A 19,843-nucleotide genomic window follows, 5' to 3' on the forward strand; every position below is an offset into this window, starting at 1 on the left:
GTATGTGATTAAGTATGGGACAAGTCGGGGTGGGGTGGGGTGGGGTGGGGGTGGTAGGGAGGACATAGTGCGAATTTGTGCGCACGCACTCTTTGACGGGTGACTCAAGTGAATCACCTACCCAATTCACAACTTGTTGCACAGGTGCGAGTTTGTACTTATGCACTCTGACAGGTGACTCAAGTAAGTCGACAAGTAACTTGAATGACTCCGATACTTGATTCATGCGAGTTTCTCTGCACACACTCTGTGACGGCTGACTCGAGTGATTTGAGTACCTGATTCATGCCAGTTTCTGCACACGTGCTGTGTGTCAAGTAACTTGATTGAATCGGATACCCGAATGATACCAGTTTCTGCGCATGCACCCTGTTACTTGATTGAATCAACTACTCGATTCATGCAAGTTTCTGCGCACGCACTCTGTGACGGGTGACTTGAGTCATTTGAGTATCGGATTCATGCCAGTTTCCGCGCAAGGCCAGTGTGACAAGTAACTTGATAGAATCGGATACCCGATTAATGCCAGTTTCTGCCCACGCACCCTGTGACTTGAGTACCCAATTCATGTGAGTTTCTGCTCACTGTGACGGGTGACTTGAGTGAATCGACTACCCGATTCACAACTTGTTACGCAGATGCAAGTTTCTGCGCATGCGCTCTGTGAAGGATGACTCAGTGACTCCAGTCCCTGATTGATGCCAGTTTCTGCGCACAAGCTTTGCGCCGGGTGACTTGAATTAATGGCCTACTCGATTCACAACTTGTTGCGCAGGTGCAAATTTCTGTGCACATGCTCTGTGACGGGTGACTTAAGTGAATTGACTACCCGATTCACATCAGTGAGTAACTCATGAGAACTTGAGTCAGTAAAAGGAATTGCATTAAGGAGCACTGACATACCACTAAACGTGCGGGACTCAATCTGGGATTTTCTAGTAATTTGAGAATCATATTGAAAGTTTTTTCAGAACTAGCTAACGCTTTTTGACATTGCAGCCAGCAGTGGAACAGGAAATGGGAAAGTGGTTCCTTAACATCTGCATCAGTTCCCTTAGGGGGATGCCTCTAAGTACTCCAAAGGGAGTGTTCAATCTGGGAAGAGCTGCCCTAATGTCCGCAGCATATTCTAAAAATACAATAAAAAAAACACATTGCACCAATGAATTCATACCACATGCAATGTAATTTTTTTTTCATTATACTTGATGAAACGTGCCATTTCATCGTCCCTAATTTACGCCAGGACTCGCGCTGCAATGTCGTTAGCATGACATCCAACACATCCTCCTCGTTCTTCCTGTCCCCCTGTGAGCCTGGGCGGCCAGGGCAACGGAGCTAACGCGCTCTGGCCTCGCTGGCTATCAGTCATCAGCCCGTGGGCGGAGCGATTACATTGATTTATTGACTTATTTTGACTCGTCTTTAGTATGTGCATGAATGTACCGTGGAGTGAGCGAGCGTGCCGTGTTTCTGACTTGATGGGTTATTATATGTCTTTCTGTTTGTTTCTGTAAAACGATAATTGAATGAGTCCATTGTTGCCAGGTGTGACTGGTGAATGACCGTTTTGCATAGCTACAAATCATTCAGCTAAGTCAAGAAGAAGTTGCCTAGATTCCATGACTGGATGACTGACAATTCATACACCAACCTAACCAGTATGTACAGGGTAGTTATTTTCTTTCACAATTTTCTGTTTTTACTGTGGGTGAAAAAAATCAAGTAGGGTCCCCTCTGAGGATACACATGCTCATTTGAAATGCTCGCCATGTCCTTGGGTCACATTGTGCTCTTTCTACGAGGTCTGAGGTGGTCAATGAAAAAGGATGTGGCTTTGAGGCCACAGCAATTGAAGTTTTCATTCAGGTATGAACTGTCGGTGACCTGTGTACAGACAGAAGTGTTCAGTCACTGAGGTTGAGGTTGGAATATGACACTACGCAAACAGCTGGGATTAGAATGAGCTGCTTTCATGTTTACGCCTGCGACTCAAGAACTGAGTGGTACACTGTATGCAATCAGAACGTCTGCAGTGGAGTAGTGCTGGGACTGAAAGTCTTGAAGCTACTGTAGTGGTGCCCACAGGACTGCCATCTATTTGTGGCGCTGGACGCTGTTGGAGAGGAATAAAGTGTGTGTAAAAAAACATGAACAACAAACTATGTTAAAAAGGAAAAATGAACTTTCTTCTGTTATTTTTTTTTAATGTCCCAAACAGGACGGTGCTGCTTGGGGGAGGGCCCCACAGCAGCACCCAGCGCTTGTTGAGAAGAGCAATACAGCCGTCCCTTGCCACTTTGTGGTTCCAATTTTATTGTGTCACTCTATCAGTTTTTCAAAAGTATATTAACTACTAAATCATGTGGTTTCGTGGTTGAATACGGTCTGTTATTAGTAAAAAAAAAAGAAAAAGAAAAAAAAAAGCATATTCAAGCAAATTATATCTATTTTTGGCCCAAGTTAAGCATTTTCAAGCATAAAAATGGCTAAATGAACAAAAAAAAAATAAGGCATGAGAAGATGTTGACGTAGTATTGTCACTGGTCACTAGGTGTCAGTAATGTAACTGTAGTGTTTGGTGAGGCACACAAGCACCAGAGCAGATGCTGGAACAACAGGATTTTGCAGCTTTGAATGATCTCCCAACAGGCACAATAATCTCTAATAAATATCCCTTATAAAAACACGGGCTACTGATGTGGCCGTAACCTACAGCAGGCTGATACCGAACTCTGAATCCTCAACGTCACTTCCTGTCCGCCACTCACTCCGCTATCCCCGAGGGAATACATTTATAGCAACACACATGCGCATGAGTCTTATGTATGTCTTAAATGGCTTATTTACTCTTATTATGTTTATTATATAGGGTAATAGGAGTGTAGGAGTGACTAAGAGGTGTTATTTTATGTCTAGAGGCCTCTAATAATATTTAAAATAGTATTTAGAAGGTTGTAAACATTTTTTTTATGCTCTTAAAGGGATCGTTCAGATGTTTTGCCATGAATTTGTATGACATCCCCATCATCAGTGTAGTGCATTACAGTAAAAGTGAATTACCCCCCACTTCACAGCGGATGAAAAGACCGCTCTTGCGTCGCATCCGCACTGTGGAACACATACACAACAATAGACGCAAATGTATTACTCTTTTGAATGTATATTGTTTTGAGAAGCCAAACTCTTTACTTAAGTGGCCAACTAACCAGAACTACGTTCCTCATCACCAAAATCCCACCAGAACTCTGCTCACGGGATGAAGTGGGTGGGGGGGTACATCACAGTTGATGCACTACACTGATGATGGGGGTGTCATATAACTTCATGTCAAAAAATCCGAGTTGTCCAATGGCTATGAAAATATTCTTGCTAGTCTCAGCGTCACTCACAACGCCTCAAGCCACTGCAACGGTACAGACGGAAGAGTGGATACTACTCGCTCTCAATTTCGCTACGAAGACTCAACAAGATGCTCGTTTGCTGTCAGCATTTTTTTACCTGAGGACGGGAGCACAGGTCTTGTGCTGAAAGACACAGCCATCCCAATGAGAGCGGACATTGTAGGTGTCGTCGCTGTTTCTATGCTGCTGTTGTTGACTGAAGTAGCGTTAGCTCCTATGGGCTATGTGAAATCAATGCGCCTAGGAAAGAAGTTTTGGGAATTTTTTTAAATCATCAAAATATGGCAAGATTCTTAAAGCAATACATGGTATCATCAATGTACCTGTTAATGCATGATCACAGCATGTATATAAAACGTTAAGTTTTGTTTTAGAGGGCTTTATAGTCGAAATAGGTGCCTTCTATGACATGCAATGTTAGCTGGCACATGCTAACTTGTTTTCTTCTTTTGGAACGCACAGCAAAGGGAAAGAAATATGTGTGTGTTCATGTTTCACATAAGGATTGTGGATGGTGGGTAAAATTCCAAAGAAAGTGTAATTTTCCTTTAAACACAAGCAGTGAGTAAAGGCGAAGTAACCGCTGCGCAAGCGAGCTGGAGTGGAGAACCACTTCCTGAGTGTTCAGTAGTACCACTGTGCAATGAAGGCCTGAAAGCTGCATAAACCCTCCACAATGCAGCTCAACCCAACCCAAGACCAGCTACAGTGGCAAAAGCTTGCCACACATTGCTTTCCTTGCTACATACTCAAACCAGGGGTGTCCAAAGTGTGGCCCATGGGCCATCTGTTGACCGTGGTTTGCCTCCTGTTGGCCTGTGACACATTGCAGAAATAAAGTAAACAAAAAAAAAACTAGAAAAAGTGCAAATAAGCAGAAAGCTGAAATGTTGATACTAATAACTAATAAAGACACAAAGGTTTGCCTTTAAATATATGTTTAAAGTTTCTTTAGTCGTTTTAAAAAAAATTTAAAAATATCAGAGGGGCTGACCTAAACATTCGTGACGTAAACGGGCAAAGACAAGTACTGTAGATAAGCGGGAATTGTTCAACTACAAACTGGAACTATTAATGCTGCTCTTTAGTCATTAAGGAACTTACATCTACTAAAAATAAAATAATCACTCACACAGTTCAAACTCTTATTGCTCTACTTGTCTGCATTGTTTCACTTTCCTAAAAATAAACCAGCCATGCATCATGACAAATAAGATGATGCAATTGCGTCATGTCAAATTCTGAAAATTAGATGATGATGTCATTCTTATTTACCAATATACCAACGTGAATGTCAGATGCTACTTAAGTGACTGTATATCTGCTCTGTTGGCACTAGAGATGCTAGTATTGTTGTATAGTTGCTACAAGAATAATTTTATCCATGCTTGATTAGTTTAGCGTGGGCTAAAGCATACCTCAGCGGTGATGAGGAAAGACTACACCAGGGTGTCATGCATAGCTGTCGTGCTGCCGTGAAACATGAGTTTGGCTTTGGAAAGTTTGCATGTCACCCATCTCACTTGCCTATTTTCATTAAAATGTTGCCACACTTTTTAGAGCATTTGGGTCTACTTCTCATCTCTGGCAATCTGATGTTCATGCAATACGTCTTCTAAATCCCTGAGTACAAGGTGTATGTCAGTAAGGCCAGGTATGAAGTGCAAAGAACCAGCCATGAATGCACAGCAAAGCCAAGAAAGTGACATATCACAACAATAACACAATAACATTCACTGTGCTGTGTGTTGTGATTACTCTGATGTAACACACACACACACACACACACACACACACAAAATTGGCCACAAGTATGTTGTTTGACTAGCAGTGATTGATACTGACAGCTCAAAGCACACTGCACAACACAAGACCAGTGAGCAGTGATCGCTGCTTAGCTAGCCCTGGCATGAAATCATATACTCTATAAGATTATTCTAAGATTCATAGAGTAGATGTAGTAAAAAAAAAAAAAAAATACATTTACTTACTAAAACCGACAGCTCGACTGCAAAATAGGCTATAAGATGAGTGACAGTGGTCCATGTTTAGCTAGCAGTTCACGTGAAATCGTTGTTGACTGCCAGTGATTGACACCGAGCTCTATAAACACAGCAAGATACAATTAGCATGAAAATGCATATTAATATTCTAAGATTTGCAGAACATTAATAGAGAATATTAGTAGATAAAGTGTGGATTGACTTAGTGCCACCTTGGCATGCTTTTCCACGGTCGAATGTCTTCTGGGTTTTTGACTTTTTGTTTATTTCCATTTGCGTCAGTGCTTGCGCGTCCACTGATTGCAGCTGGGGAAATATTATCGGGACAGCCGATGGTAGAAACACTCTCCGGTAATATGTATTCTGTCCCAACTTTCCTTTTATCTGAGGCACAGTCTCACAACAATCGTCCTCAAACTTGGCTCAAATATCGAAGCTTGAAGGAGTAGTTTTTGAGGCTCACAGTGTGATCATCAGTCAAACAGCAGCTAATGCCGCCATGTGGACAACACTCGGCCGCATGTCAGAAGTCAGAAGGCTAAGCAAGGCTAGGCTAAGGCTAAGCAAGTAACCCGAAAAATAGTTGAATTCATTGGACAAGTTGACCAGCCTTTCTCAGCGGTGGAACACTGCTCTCTCACTTGCCTGGAAGTCCTTCTCCAACAATGTACTCTGCTTAAAAGGCGTCTCATTGTCTCTTTCATGAGCGAAAAATATGTTTTTGTCTAAATTAAGGTGATTTTATGGTTCCTTTTTTCATTTCATATATAGCCAGTAGCAGGACCTTGGAATTGTCCTGACTTTTCCCCTTTACAGTATACAACACTCACTATACTCATAATAGCACTCATCATAAATGAATTAAAAAATGTATAATTAATCCATATGATCGGTATTGGCCGATTTCAGTCCTGGATGATGGATATCTGAATCAGCAGTATAAAACCCTGATCGCAGCAGCCCTAATAAAAACATGTTTTGTGTTCACATTTTTGGCTTTCTCTAATTGGATTTACATTATTTCTTAGGGGAAAAATGTATTCAGCTAGCGTCGGTTTTGTTAAGTCGGCCCTTCTGGAACGAATTAATGACGCTAACTAAGGTTCCACTGCAGTTGGAACATACAGAGCTTTGCTGGAGGTTCCAGTGAGTTTTGTTTGAGTTTGTCCGTGAAGACACAAGGCTATCTTCGACCCAAATTAAGGCCCTTACTGATGCTGCCTGCAGCCTAATAACCATGAGACAGTATATGCAAGAGAAGGACTTAATGATGGATAATTAAATCTTCTGATTTTATTATGGAGTGTTTATCACATTTCTCTTGACTCTTTGCAGATCCACTGATAATGCAGAAAAATGTTAAATATTGCCCTTTAGGAAGTCGGGCCAATAAAGAACCCTTTGATTTTCCTTAAATCCTTTCCTTTTCGATTGCAGCTGATTATAATTTTTTTAGCTTACCACAAAACAAGGAACCTTGTGTTTTTGGTGAGGTTTAAGTATGCTGCTCATGGACCAGAATGGGTCTTTTTAGTGTAGGCCCAGAAATTGCAGCTTCTGCCTTCTTTAGAGCGCAAACATGTCGATAATGAACCAACAGCGCCCTTAGTGGTGGCAGCCAAGAAGTGTACTCAACTTTGCCTCAGTTACATCAACAACCAAATTCTTTGTAGCTTAAATGATTGTTGCCCATCCCTGCTTCAGACTATTAATGTAGAAAAAATTGACTGTTTGCAACATTCTGTGTAATATGACAATGTTTTTTTTTCCTTTCTTTTTTTTTTTTTTTTCACTGACTGACAGGTGCAGTTCCAGAAGATCCAACAGCTTCGTTTATCTCAACCACGACCACAGTACTATGGAGGGTCTTTGCCCAACGTTAATCAGATTGGCAACACCAACACCGAATTTCAGGTGGGATATTTTCAGCCAGAATACAGTACATTGCATGTGGACGTGTACAAAAGTGTCCCACTACACCCTAAAATACTATTGCTGGGTTTCAACCACATGACCTAGAGGCAGTTCACGTCATGTCTGGTGAGCAGACGAAGTGGCAATCCTAAACTACGGCCACATACACACCCAGTATGTTTGTGCAATATTTTAGAGATAGTTCGCATTTTTTGACATGAAGTTGTATGACATCCCCATCAGCATTGTAGTCCAATAACAGCAACTTAACCCCCACTTGGTCTCCTAAGTCCAATTCTGGGGAGATTTCTGTGATGAAGAACATGGTTCAGCCTTTGTTGTGGGCGGGTCCTTTTTTCGCATTTGCATGCTATTGTCTTTGTCATTACTAAATGCAATGACAAAACGCAAGTGGAAAAGACAAATACAAAACAGGAAAAACAACGGCAAATTGGAAAAAACAAAGACAATACAGATAAAACAATGACCAAATGGTAAAAGAATATGACTACATTTGTATATTTTTTTTTATTATTGATTCTCTTTGTATTTCCACATTTGTGTATTTTTGTATTATTGATTCTCTTTGTATTTCCACACGTATTCCCTTTTAATTTTGGCACTCCTGTGATTCCATAATGGGGATGTCATACAACTTCATGTCAAAAAATCCGTACTTTCCCTTTAAAGCCAATAAGTGCATGTCGTCGTCTATAGAGGGCACAGGTATTTAAGCCGCACCCATTAAATTTAAAGAGAAAAAACGTTTTGTACATACAGTGGTGTGAAAAAGGTGTTTGTCTCCCTCCTGATTTGAATTTGTTTGCATGTTTGTCACACTTAAATGTTTCAGATCATCAAACAAATATAAATATTAGTCAATGACAACACAAGTAAACACAAAATGCAGTTTGTAAATCATTTATTTTTATTATTAAGGGGGAAAAAAAATCCAAACCTTCATGGCTCTTTGTGAAAAACTGATTGCCCCCTAAACCAAATAGCAATTTGGTGCACCCTTAGCAGCAACAACTGCAATCAAGCATTTGCGATAACTTGCAATGAGTCTGTCACAGCGCTGTGGAGGAATTTTGGCCCACTCATCTTTGCAGAATTGTTGTAATTCAGGGGCAAACCATCTTTTCATGTAGGTCTGGATTTTTTTAATTTATTTATTTTGATTGGGGTGCAATGTGCTAGGCAGTAAGGTCCCGACCTGGGACAAAAAAAAACAACTGCCCCGCCCACCGGGTCGTCGCTCAGCCTCCCCCTTTCCCCCACGCCCCACCCTTGGTAAGGGCAGGAAGGAAGGGGGTGGGTTTAAAACATCTTTTGGGTCGTCAGGTGGGTACCCTCCTCAATTGGTGTTTTGATGATAGGCCCACTGATAGGCAAATGACACCTCCAGAGAGCTCATTGGCAACACCTGGCATCCCAGGTTTGTGCCCCCCTCTTCTTTGAGCCCAGCAAGGGTCCTTGCACTTGATCCATAGCCACAGGCTTCTTCTTTCGGCCGCTTCAGAGTCTGATCATATTGTCTGTCGCAGAGCCTGTCCATGAATGCCAATGTCTCTCATGAGCATGATGATAGAGGGAGCCACAAAACCTCTACATCTTACTTCAGCTGGATCTATCCAGCTGGCCTTAGCCTTCCATCCTTGTTGTTGTGCATCTGCTGCCAGATATGTGTAGCGCAGTTTCTTTCATTCGTAGGCCTCTTCAGTGGAATCCTCCCATGGGACCGTGAGCTGTATGATGTAGACCACCTATAGTGAAGGGGACCATAGCCCCAAGTTTGGCCTGAGGGCGGTGGCTGCAATCTCTCGGGGAAAGATTAGTTGCTTGCCAGTATCAGCTAGCATCATCCAATCCCGGACCATGACTAGCTGTCCAATTTCTGGTTTGTTAGCCGGGTGTTTAGGCTATTTCTGTCCCTCTCGAACAAATGTTGGCACATAGATGGAATTGGCAGCTCTCAAGGGCAAGGAGTTGATGGTGTTCCTCTTACTCTCAAGGGCTGCTGCCAGACTCTTGAGGACCTGATTGTACCTCCAGGTGTAGCGACCTTGTGTGAGGCTGGTCCGACATCTGGTCAACATGTGTTTGAGAGTCGCTGAATTTGGGCAGAGGGCGCAGGTTAGGTCCTCACCACACCACTGGTGAAGGTTTTTTGGGGATGGGAGCACATCATATGTAGCACTTATGATGATATTGATGTTTCTTGCTTCCATTTCCCATAGCTGCCTCCTGGTGAGCTTTCTCCTCTCCACACCTTCCCAGCTAATCCATTGTCCCTGCTTTGCAAGAGAGACGGCCTTTGCGCTTCTTTCAGCATTGTTTTGTTGATGGTGTCCATACTGGTGGTGATGTACTCCCTTAGTACCCGCACCTGGTCTTTGTCCCTGAGGCTTGCATTGTACCATCTGCACAGGCTTTTGACGGGTTGCTCTGACACCAGCGGTATTGGGTCATCACCAATGCAGAACCTCACATTCTCAAGCTCTCCCTTGCCCATCGAGGTGCTTTGTGACTTATTCGGCTTGATTTTCATCCGGGCCCATCCGATGTTCTCCTGCAGCTTTCCAAGTAGCCGCCTGTTGCATGCTGCAGTAGTGGTCAGCGTGGGCATGGCATCCATGAATGCTCAAATAGGTGGAAGGCGGATTCTGTTTTTTGTTCGCTCGCCTCCCACCACCCATGTAGTGGCACTGATGATGATTTCCATGGCCATTGTGAATGCCAGGGGTGAGACTATGCAGCCTGCCATGATGCGTACTTCTAGACACTACCATGATGTTAGTCGGCTGTTGTGAAGCACAGTTGCAGGTCTTAAAAGTAGCCTTTTACTAGAGCAGTGATGGATCATGGAACGTGGAAGAAGTTGAAGGATTCCCCGAGGAGGTTGTGGTGAAGTGATCCAAAGGCATTAGCCAAGTCGAGGAGGGTTACATGGAGGTCTCTTTTGTCCTTCTTAGCCATTTGGATCTGGTGCCAGGCAACCAGAGAACCCTGGGATGCTGGCCTTCTGTATAGATATATCAATGTACTTGTTCTTCTCCAGGTAGGTGGACAGTCTCTGTGCTATCACGCTGAAAAAGATGAAGCTAACATGTCCATTTTTTAACACCCCATCTACCAGCACATCTTGACAGTTGTGGGAGACAGACATAATTTACAAATAGTCCGTACAAATTTCTTACACAATTTCTTTTTTTCCCCATGCTTTGGCCCAACAGATGATCCAGCACAGCAGTAGGATTTCAAATAAAAGCATTATTTTTTTACACTGTTTTGGCCTGGGCGCACTCCCTTGTGTAATTGTGTAGGTGCTATAACATGTGGCATTCAATTTGTACCACTGTACTTAGATGCTTTCCTTTTAACCAGGGGGCTTTTTTCTGTCGAATTTCCTCTTGGCCTTGACATTATCAATACCAAAGCCAACTTTACCATGATGTTCACGATTCAACTCCTTATGCAGCAGACCAATGCAGTTGATAGAGTAATCCCGCGTTCATCGCGGTTAATTGGTTCCAGACCTGACTGGGAATTTCTGTGAAGCAGGATTCCTTATTTATAAATGAAATATATTCATTGTTAGAGCATAGAAAACCTGTTCATGACCTTCAAAATACTTTTTTTTTTTAACCATATTAGAGCCCCCTAGACATAAAATAACAACTTTATAGTCACCTTTACACTCGTATTACCCAATATAGTTGACATAATAAGAGAAAATAAGACATAAGACATAATATAGACTGGGAGAGTTCCTTGTTGTTCCTTTTTTTTTATACTTTCTTTTTTATACTTAAGTCCTTCCTGCTGTGGCTATTGTCTTATGAATATAACATTACTGACACCTAATGACCAGTGTAGAATACTACATATCACAAAGTCTGAATGATTTATATATGTATTTTACTTCATTTAGCCTTTTTTGTGCTTTAAAATGCTTAATTTAGGCCAAAATTATGTAAAATTTGCATAAATATAGATTATGTGAATGAATTACCAGTAATAGACATGGGGAAGGGGTAGGATTAAATATAAGCTCTGCTTCTTCCTACTCCTTTTAAGACATGTTGATTTGTTTAAATGTAACCATGTAATGTACCGTAGTCATATAAATTGTTACAGTACACATGTCTGAAACAAATAGACATACCATACCATATCATCTGTTCTCCTTAGGCAAAAGCAAAATGACAGCAGGTTTGAAAGTACATTCAGTACTTTTTTCTTTTTGCATTTTTGCTTTTGTTTTTTTTCTTTAATTTCCAAATGTTTTAACTTTCATCTTAAATAATCTTCCGAAATTTTCTTCTCATAATATTATGACTTTATTCACATAACATTTAGTTATTTTTTAATTAATATTATCACTTTTTCCCCAAACCTAATTTTTTTTGTCTGAATTTATTCTCTTAAAATTGCAACTTTTTTTAAAAATTAGAATATGAATTTTTCTCTGAATATTTTGACTTTATTCTTGGAAAATTGTAGCATTTTTCTTTCTTTCTGCTGTTGTTTTTAAATGTCCAACTATTTAAACTTTGTTCTTGTAAATCTTCTTCTCATGACCATTTCCATAATATTTTGACTTTAACAATAAGAATAATAATAATAACTTTGTTCGTTGTTTTTTTGTTTCTCATAATAATACAACTTAAATTTTTCATCTTTATGCTCCAAAACTGACTTCATTCTCATAAAATTATGGTGTTTTCTTGTTAAATTCCAACTTTTTAATGTTAATATTTTGGCTTTATTCTTGTAAAATGACTGCAGATTTTTCCATTTTCGGAGTTGTTGTTGTTGTGTGTGGTTTTTTTTTTTTTTTTTTGGTTTTCTTGTTAAATTATATTTTTATAATGTGCTGCGGGTCAAAAAAAACCAAAAAACTACCACCGGCTACTAATGTTCCCCGGGCCGCACTTTGGACACCCCTGATTTATAAACCATTACGATGTATGTTCTTAGATGTTATTTTTGTTATGTTAAATGTTTCCAGCAATCCCGCCTTTATCCAACTTAGATTTTCGATGCGCAATAAAATATCAATACTGTTTCTGTTGCGTGATGTCCTTGAATGCATCATAGTTATGTGCTGAGACACAAAAGTTGTTTGTTAGGCTACGAAAGCACTAACTTCACCAGTCATGAATCATCTTATATTATCATTCATTTGCGGTGAGAACCTATACATTTTATAGTTGTTTAATAAGTGTCTTGGGCATATTTTGGGCTTATACCTGGATTGTGTCGCAAGTGAACAATGAGAGCAGACATGTCTCCAACAACTCTGCTGTGGTACTGTCTTCCTTTTACTTTTGACCCATGACCACCATTCAGAATAGTGTTAAACTAGTGTTCAAAATGTCATGAAATAGAAAGAGCAACGCTAACTACATTTGGGAGTCCCATTCATAAGAATGCATGTGTGTGTTGTCTTTCATGTCTGTTTGCAGGGCGGCTTTCCATCAGGGTTGGATTCCGTCAGAGGTACTCGCCACCATGGGCTGGTTGAGAGAGTCCACAGGGAACGCAACCGCATCAACTCTCCCCATCGCAGACCCATTGACAAGCATGGGCGGCAGATATCCTACCATACCGAAGTCACTAACAGTCAGACATTTGAACGTATTGTCTTTATGTTATTGTGCTATGTGGAAATGGGCTTCAGCTATGCATGTAGCTTAAATGGAAGTATATGCTGCAGTTTTAAGAGTGTCTGCGTAAATGTAGGCTTTTATAGCCTGCATTCAATCATGTTGATTGAAGTGATGTAGAGATAGTGAGCAAGATTTATGCTTGAAGGGCATTGCTGTTGGAGGCTTTCTGCATACACTGAATGTGGAGTCACGATATGTGAATGAGAGTTTTTTTTTTTTCATGGGCGAAGAGATTAGAATCTGCAGAGTAGGCTTATTTATTCAAAGATCCTGAGGGTTATGAAACAAAACAGTCAAGTGGAGTGGTAGATCCAAAAAAAATGCCACAGGCCCTGAGCCAACATAATATCTGAGTATTTCGACGGACATGACTCACCTCATTCGATACTCTCCTGATATTTTGTTGTCTTATACTCCATAATGATTTGCAGAAGTAATTTCACTTCTCCTAAGTCTAGACGAGTCTGGAAAGCGGGCAACGATGGACTCATGCGCATGCGTTCTTTCTTCTTCAGTGGTTTGGTGTGTCACGTGGTTCCGTCCGTGTGTGTGTGTGTGTGTGTGTTCACAGCACCACACGTAGTTGTGCCGTGTGTATTGCACTGTTTCACTCAGTTATCCGTCCCTGTCTGGATGCAACTATTTCAATAGGTCAACACTGCAGTTCACAATGCCCGCCTTCCAGAGGAATAAGCTCATTCTTGTGGACCATCCAGCATTTTCCCCTGATCTAAATCCAATCCAGATCATTTCGAGATGGACAGCAAGGCAAGTTTACAAAAATGGACATCAGTTTCAGACAGTGAAGATGTCAACACTAAATGGAGCAACATTCCCACGAGTCTCCTGAAAACATTGGCATCAAGCACGCTGGAACAAAATTTTGAGGTGGTTAACAAGAATGGCGATGGCGTAGCTGCTCATTGCAGAGTCTTTTTTTGAACATTTTATTTTTATTTTTTTTATTTTTTTTTTTAAGCTATCGTCTTAAACTTTTGATCAGCTGATGAACAGCCTATTTCAGTTTAACGTTTGTTTGCAATAAATTGCATAATCAGGTTTTTTTTTTGCCTCACTCTATTTCAGTCTATTTCTTCTTTTTGCATTTTTAAGCTGTACTTAAAGCCTCCTAAAGATCGAACACTTGACATTTTCTCAAGTGTTGCAATGTTTCAAGTGGTTTTAATGTTTTTATCAGGAGTGTATGTCTTAATTCCAAGTCATTTCATGGGTATTGTGATTTTTTTGATTTTTTTTATTTGAAAGTTTGAATTGCATCCAATAATATCAGTTGCTCTAATTATATTTGAAGATTACTACAGAACGCAAAGTATCTTACAAAGCCAGCATGTTAGGTGAATTAATATTTGTCTTAAATTCAATACACTTGTTTTTTTGGGGTCGTTCCTAATACTGGCACCCATTTATTTCTAGGCCGACTGGTTGTCAGCAGACAAATGAGGGGCTTTGGAATTGCTTGATATGGATTCACACCCAATATGCTTCATTTGCATGTAACCTACATTGCACACTGATCCAACTGCACGCCCCCATGTGTGTGAGGGGGAGTGTTTATTCTATATATGCCTCTTGAGAGCAGTGATTTAATGGCCTGTCAATGTGTCGCGTGATCGTTGAAAAAAATTGTGCTTCCTGTGTTGTATGATCTCATACAAGCTTCTAGTTCTTTAGTAATTAACTATTATGTTTAGACACAGACTGTGTTAAAGAAATGTATTTTCAGTCTGATCAAAGTAGTTGTGGCACAGAAAAGCTTCTCAGTGAACCAAAATACAGCACAAAGTGAGAATTTTCACTCCTCTGACTGGATGTTTTGTCTGGGATGAGTGTGAGAATGTAAACTCAGGAAGCTGAACAAGAATACAATGTACTTCCTTGTGCGAAACCAGAACAGTTCTCATTTCATTGTCTTTTAGCAAGAACCGATGTTCACTCATCACATTCCAGTCTGCATGATTCTTAGGATGCTGGGAGTTATTGAACTTATTTTTAATTTAAGCTCTATGATTAACTAAGTAGGGCTGCTACAGCGGGTATTCCTCTGAACTGAGGTCCCCCAATCTGTGATGCTGGTGATGGCTGGCTCTTTCAACAGGACAGCGCTGCCACATCTCCACATAGCCACCAATTGATGCCATGCTACAACCTGAAGCTCCATCTTGGTTATGTCATGGTTAGTAGGCTGTAGTCAGCATCATAAGGACCTTAATTTGGGTGGTGGATGGTCAAAGCTGGTTGGACATCCGGTTTAAGCGCAGGTGGAATTTTTTGGGGGTCTACCACTTGACTTTTTTTCGCCAATAATGCTCAAGATCTTTTAAGAAATATAAATTTTCTTTATGCTTACTGCGTCCATCATCAGCACCCTCTTGCTTGTGTAGTTCAACCTCATCATGTTCAAAGATAGAAAGCCTTGTTGCCTTTGCTATCAGCAGGTCATGACAGTGTGAATGCCTGACACAAAATGACATTAAACACATATTTTTGTGCAGATTTTCACTTTTTGAGCTTAAACCTTTTGGTCAGCTGTGTTTTTAATAAATTGGTATGGTATAGCATGTTATTCACACCATAACTTTTATATGTTGTCACGATATTTCACTGGCCTACGTTTTGTTATTTATATTTTGTTCACTTCCTGTGTGGAAAGAAAGGAAGGTTAAAAAAAAAGACATAGATGTAGATTTTGCAGTTGGAGCTCCAAGTGCCTTGAATTTTCTTAAGTTGCGTGCCTTCTTTGGTGAGGTCAGCGTTGCGTTTTGTCAGATGCTCATTGATGTAGCTGTTTTTCTTTCAACTTACTTCTCTGCCTCATCAATGCCATCATGTTTTTTTTCTGTTGAACTTCATGATATTGACAGATGTGATGTTGTTACCGACCATACATTGGAATGCATGTATCAATGTTGATGTCCACATCCACCCCCTTAGGTTGCAGAAAGTTAGCCAGCTATTGCTCTGTTGGATCAAGATCATCTTGTCCTCCTTTGTTGTCATTTACACTGGGAAGCCCAGTCACAATCGCATTGTTCATGCGTGTCAACTGCTCCAAATCATCCATTCTACACACCAGTCATGATGTAAAGTGAGGCTTTTCGTTTTGCAATTGACGACTGGAATTTGCCCCCATTTCTTTTTGCATTTCAATGCCCTACTCAAAATCAGGTTACACTCCACCAGTGCAAAATGCAAGTACTAGGGACGCTCCGATTGATCGGCCACCAGTCTGTATCGGCCGATTTCCAAGTATGTGATGGGTGTATGCCGAACAGTGTTTTTCAATGCAGATTACAGCCTGTAGAAAGTCCTTTTTTATTTTTAAAATGTACGCTTTTAACATACAGTAGTACCTCCCATAACGTAAACCTCCATACCTTCCATATAACGTAAAGCGTTTTTTTTTTTATCAACTTTATTAATGCCTTACAAATTACACTAATAGTGCATCAAACCATGGGCATTGAAAAATAACAGTTGGATAACAAAAACACAAAATAAATCACACAGAAATCAAGATTAAAGAAATAAAAATGTAACAGAAAAGTGATAAATAAATACAAAAAAATAAATAAATTGAATAATAAATACAAAAATTTAAAAAATAAAGATGATAATAACAATAATTAAAGTAAGTTACACCAGGGGACATGAGCAATTAAAATTAAATTGAATTAAGGATATTGAAGTGGGAGCATAGATTTATAGTCTTGATACCTTTCTTGTCATTAGCAGAGGATATTGATTTGAAGTACAGCTTCAGTTCTTTCATGAAAACATAAAAATTTAAAAATTTGGCAACTTTAAAGTCGGTTCAAGGTTTGTTTGTTTTTTTAGTCGGTGCAAATTCAGACTAACAGAGTACTGTACACTCGGTGACGCCTTTCAGTTGTATTCATTTACAGGAATCTTATTTATTACCCTATTTTACATTGGAATGTTACTTTACTATGTTTATGCTAACGTTTTCTTATATTTTCCCACCACATTTGGTGGACTTTGAATATTTTGAAGGGCCAAAGGGTGAGTTTGGGAAGATCTTGGAATGGCTTAGGCTATTTACATGTATTTTGCTCTTCGTATAACATAAAATCCCTATTGCATAAACGCTCTCGGAACAGATTATTTATGTTGTAAGGGCGTCTACTGTACAATACTATAATGCTATACATAGAACTGCTTTTGTCCGATTATTTATACAAAATAAACACAGTTAGAACACTGATAAATTGTTACTTATAGCTTGATCTTCCGACTCAACACGACCAAGTAACGTTGGAAAGGCGTCAGACTTCAGCAACAGTTTGGCGGATAATCCCGCCTTGTATTGGCACATGTTCACAAAACAGTCCCGTGTGAAGTGCCGTTGACAGATGAGCGTATTTTTTTCTTGCTGGCTGGGAATCAGCAACTCCAACCACTTCTGCCTGATGCTTGCCTCGTTAGGAAAGCTAAACAAATTAGTATTCCCTCACAACCGAACAAACATTTCCTGGGAGCCATTGCTAACACGGTGAACAGAATGTATGCCCACGGTGTATCTCGGCATGTCCATATAAGGAAGTCCGGGTTGCATTGACGTCAGTGAAACAAGGTGTTCAAAAAAAACTCTGTAAAACAGCATGCAGAGCCATCCAAAACTGCTATCAGGATTCACTTCCAACTGTGCAAACCGCGTTGGCATCGTTTAACACGAGCATACAACATTGTAACAACATCTATAGGTTAGAAAAGCTGAAAAGCATAGTAGGGCCCATTTAAGCTGCTGCACCTCCCCTTCTTCTGGCACTTCCCAGGGTAGGCCGGCTCACACTTTGAAAATCCTTTGTACTGTATATACTGAATTGTCTTGTCAGTGCCTGCACAGGTAATGACTAGAACAAGGGATGGCCTTCGTCATTTGTCATTTTAATCCAGTATGAATAGCTCTTTGATCACACTATTTTATACAAGCAAATACTGTATGTCCACAGAGACTAGTTAGACTAACATAACTATGGCCTTTTTAGATTCTGCCAAAAATTGTCCTTGACCAAAAGCCACATAGAGAGTTCTCCGTATGGAACAGTATACCTCTCCCCACCTCCGGACAACAGTTGGAGAAGGTGAGTGTCTCTTTTGCTCTTCTTCCCTTTAAAAATGCTGACTGTTTTGTGCTGTGTCATTTCTGTGCAAGTCAACATGATACATGATAGGAAGATATGGCAAAATAACCCACAAAGTCAGAAATAAGGTGTGTCATTTATTTAATGCCATTGCTCCTCTGCATGCAAAAGAGAGAGCAGAAGAGAATTGTAAAGGTGAGACCACGTAGAGCAGGGGTCTCAAACTCCACTTACCTGGGGGCCTCTGGAGGTAGAGTCTGGTTGAGGTTGGGACGCATCAAGCATTCCACAAAAACAACTGATCCAATGGTCTCAATCTTTATTACTGTGAATGATAAAACGTGTAATATGGGAGTGGCAGTGTGCGAGGCAGGATTGTAAACGCAAATAAATAAATAAATTAATTAATTGTTCACCAATTAATTGCGTTACTGTTCCCAGTGTCACTCGGCGGGTCCTTTTTTCAATAGTTCGACAGCTGTACCTGTGTTAATGTCCAAGCAGTAGCTGTAGTAATTTCTACATTTGATCAAATTTAATTGGCACGAAATGACTACGCTCCCGCACGACTTATTACACATTGTCAAGTACTGTTTAGTTTGACACACGACAATAGTACACACGACACGCATTGTTCCCGCATGGGTATGCATTGTTACCACATCGGTGAAGCAATAGACTAGGAAAAAAAGAGACACAGACAGTGTGGGAGAGGGAATTGCTGACGAGAAGACATCACTTTGGGCATTATGATTAATTATTAAAAGAAATCACAAGGAAGATTGGAGATGCCACAGAAATTATTTTAGAATCCCCCCCCGAGTTGCTCCAAGAGGTGGTGGAAAAGTTAACCCATTGATGTGAATGAGACATGCAGATGCACGCTTTGATACACACCGCCTGCATTGTTTGCACATTGGTTGCGGTGCATTCACGACTAGTTTACTGAAATTATGCGTACCACAAATTTTGAACATTTCAAAATTTTCTTTGCTTACTGGCACACATTTTACACATACTTCACAGCTGTTCATGACCAATTTACACACTGACACGCCATTGGCACGCAAAATTGTGTACCACTGTAGGCCAGTTGAGAGACATAGTCTCTCCAATGTGTCCTGGGTCTTCCCCGAGGCCTCTTACGGATCGGACATGCCCTGAACACCTCGGGAGGAATTCTGGCCACATAACCGAGACACCTCACTCGGCTCCTCTCAATGAGGAGGAGCAACGGTTCTACTCCCGAGTTTCTCCCGGATGCCAGTGCTTCTCATCTTATCTCTAAGGGAGAGGCCAGCCACTCTACAAAGAAAATTCATTTTGGCCGCTTGTACCCACGGTCTTGTCCTTTCACTACCCAAAGCTCAAGACCATAGGTGAGGGTAGGAATGTAGATTGACTAGTAAATTGAGAGCTTTGCCTTTCAGCTCAGATCCCTCTTCACAACAACGGACTGATGCAGAGTCCGCATCCCTGCAGATGTCACACCAGTCGCCTGTCGATCTTGCGTTCCATTCTTTGGGGCAGGATATCATCGCATACCTGGAGATGGTAGGGGATGGGATTTTCTGGTCGAGAACCATGGACTCGGACCTTGAGGGGCTGATTCTCGGCCCGTCCACTTGACACTCGGCTGCGAACCGATCCAGTGAAGTTTGAAAGTCATGGCTCAATTAAGCCAGCAGAACCACATCATCTGCACAAAGCAGAGACCCGATCCT

The 19,843-nt window shown here is 40.7% G+C and overlaps 1 protein-coding gene across 5 annotated transcripts in view; it reads left to right on the forward strand.

Moving 5' to 3' along the window:
- The window catches only part of crtc3 (CREB regulated transcription coactivator 3), a 46,709-nt gene that overhangs the window by 1,294 nt on the left and 25,572 nt on the right, over positions 1-19,843 (forward strand). For all 5 annotated transcript variants that reach the window (XM_054771817.1, XM_054771814.1, XM_054771813.1 and 2 more), the window contains exons 2-4: positions 7,211-7,321; positions 12,793-12,921; positions 18,058-18,119. In XM_054771817.1, the coding sequence (XP_054627792.1) occupies positions 7,211-7,321; positions 12,793-12,921; positions 18,058-18,119 (302 nt within the window). The remainder of the gene's footprint in view (positions 1-7,210; positions 7,322-12,792; positions 12,922-18,057; positions 18,120-19,843) is intronic.

This window comes from Dunckerocampus dactyliophorus, chromosome 3, assembly GCF_027744805.1.
Source record: "Dunckerocampus dactyliophorus isolate RoL2022-P2 chromosome 3, RoL_Ddac_1.1, whole genome shotgun sequence".
In the NCBI taxonomy this organism is placed as follows: Eukaryota; Metazoa; Chordata; class Actinopteri; order Syngnathiformes; family Syngnathidae; genus Dunckerocampus; species Dunckerocampus dactyliophorus.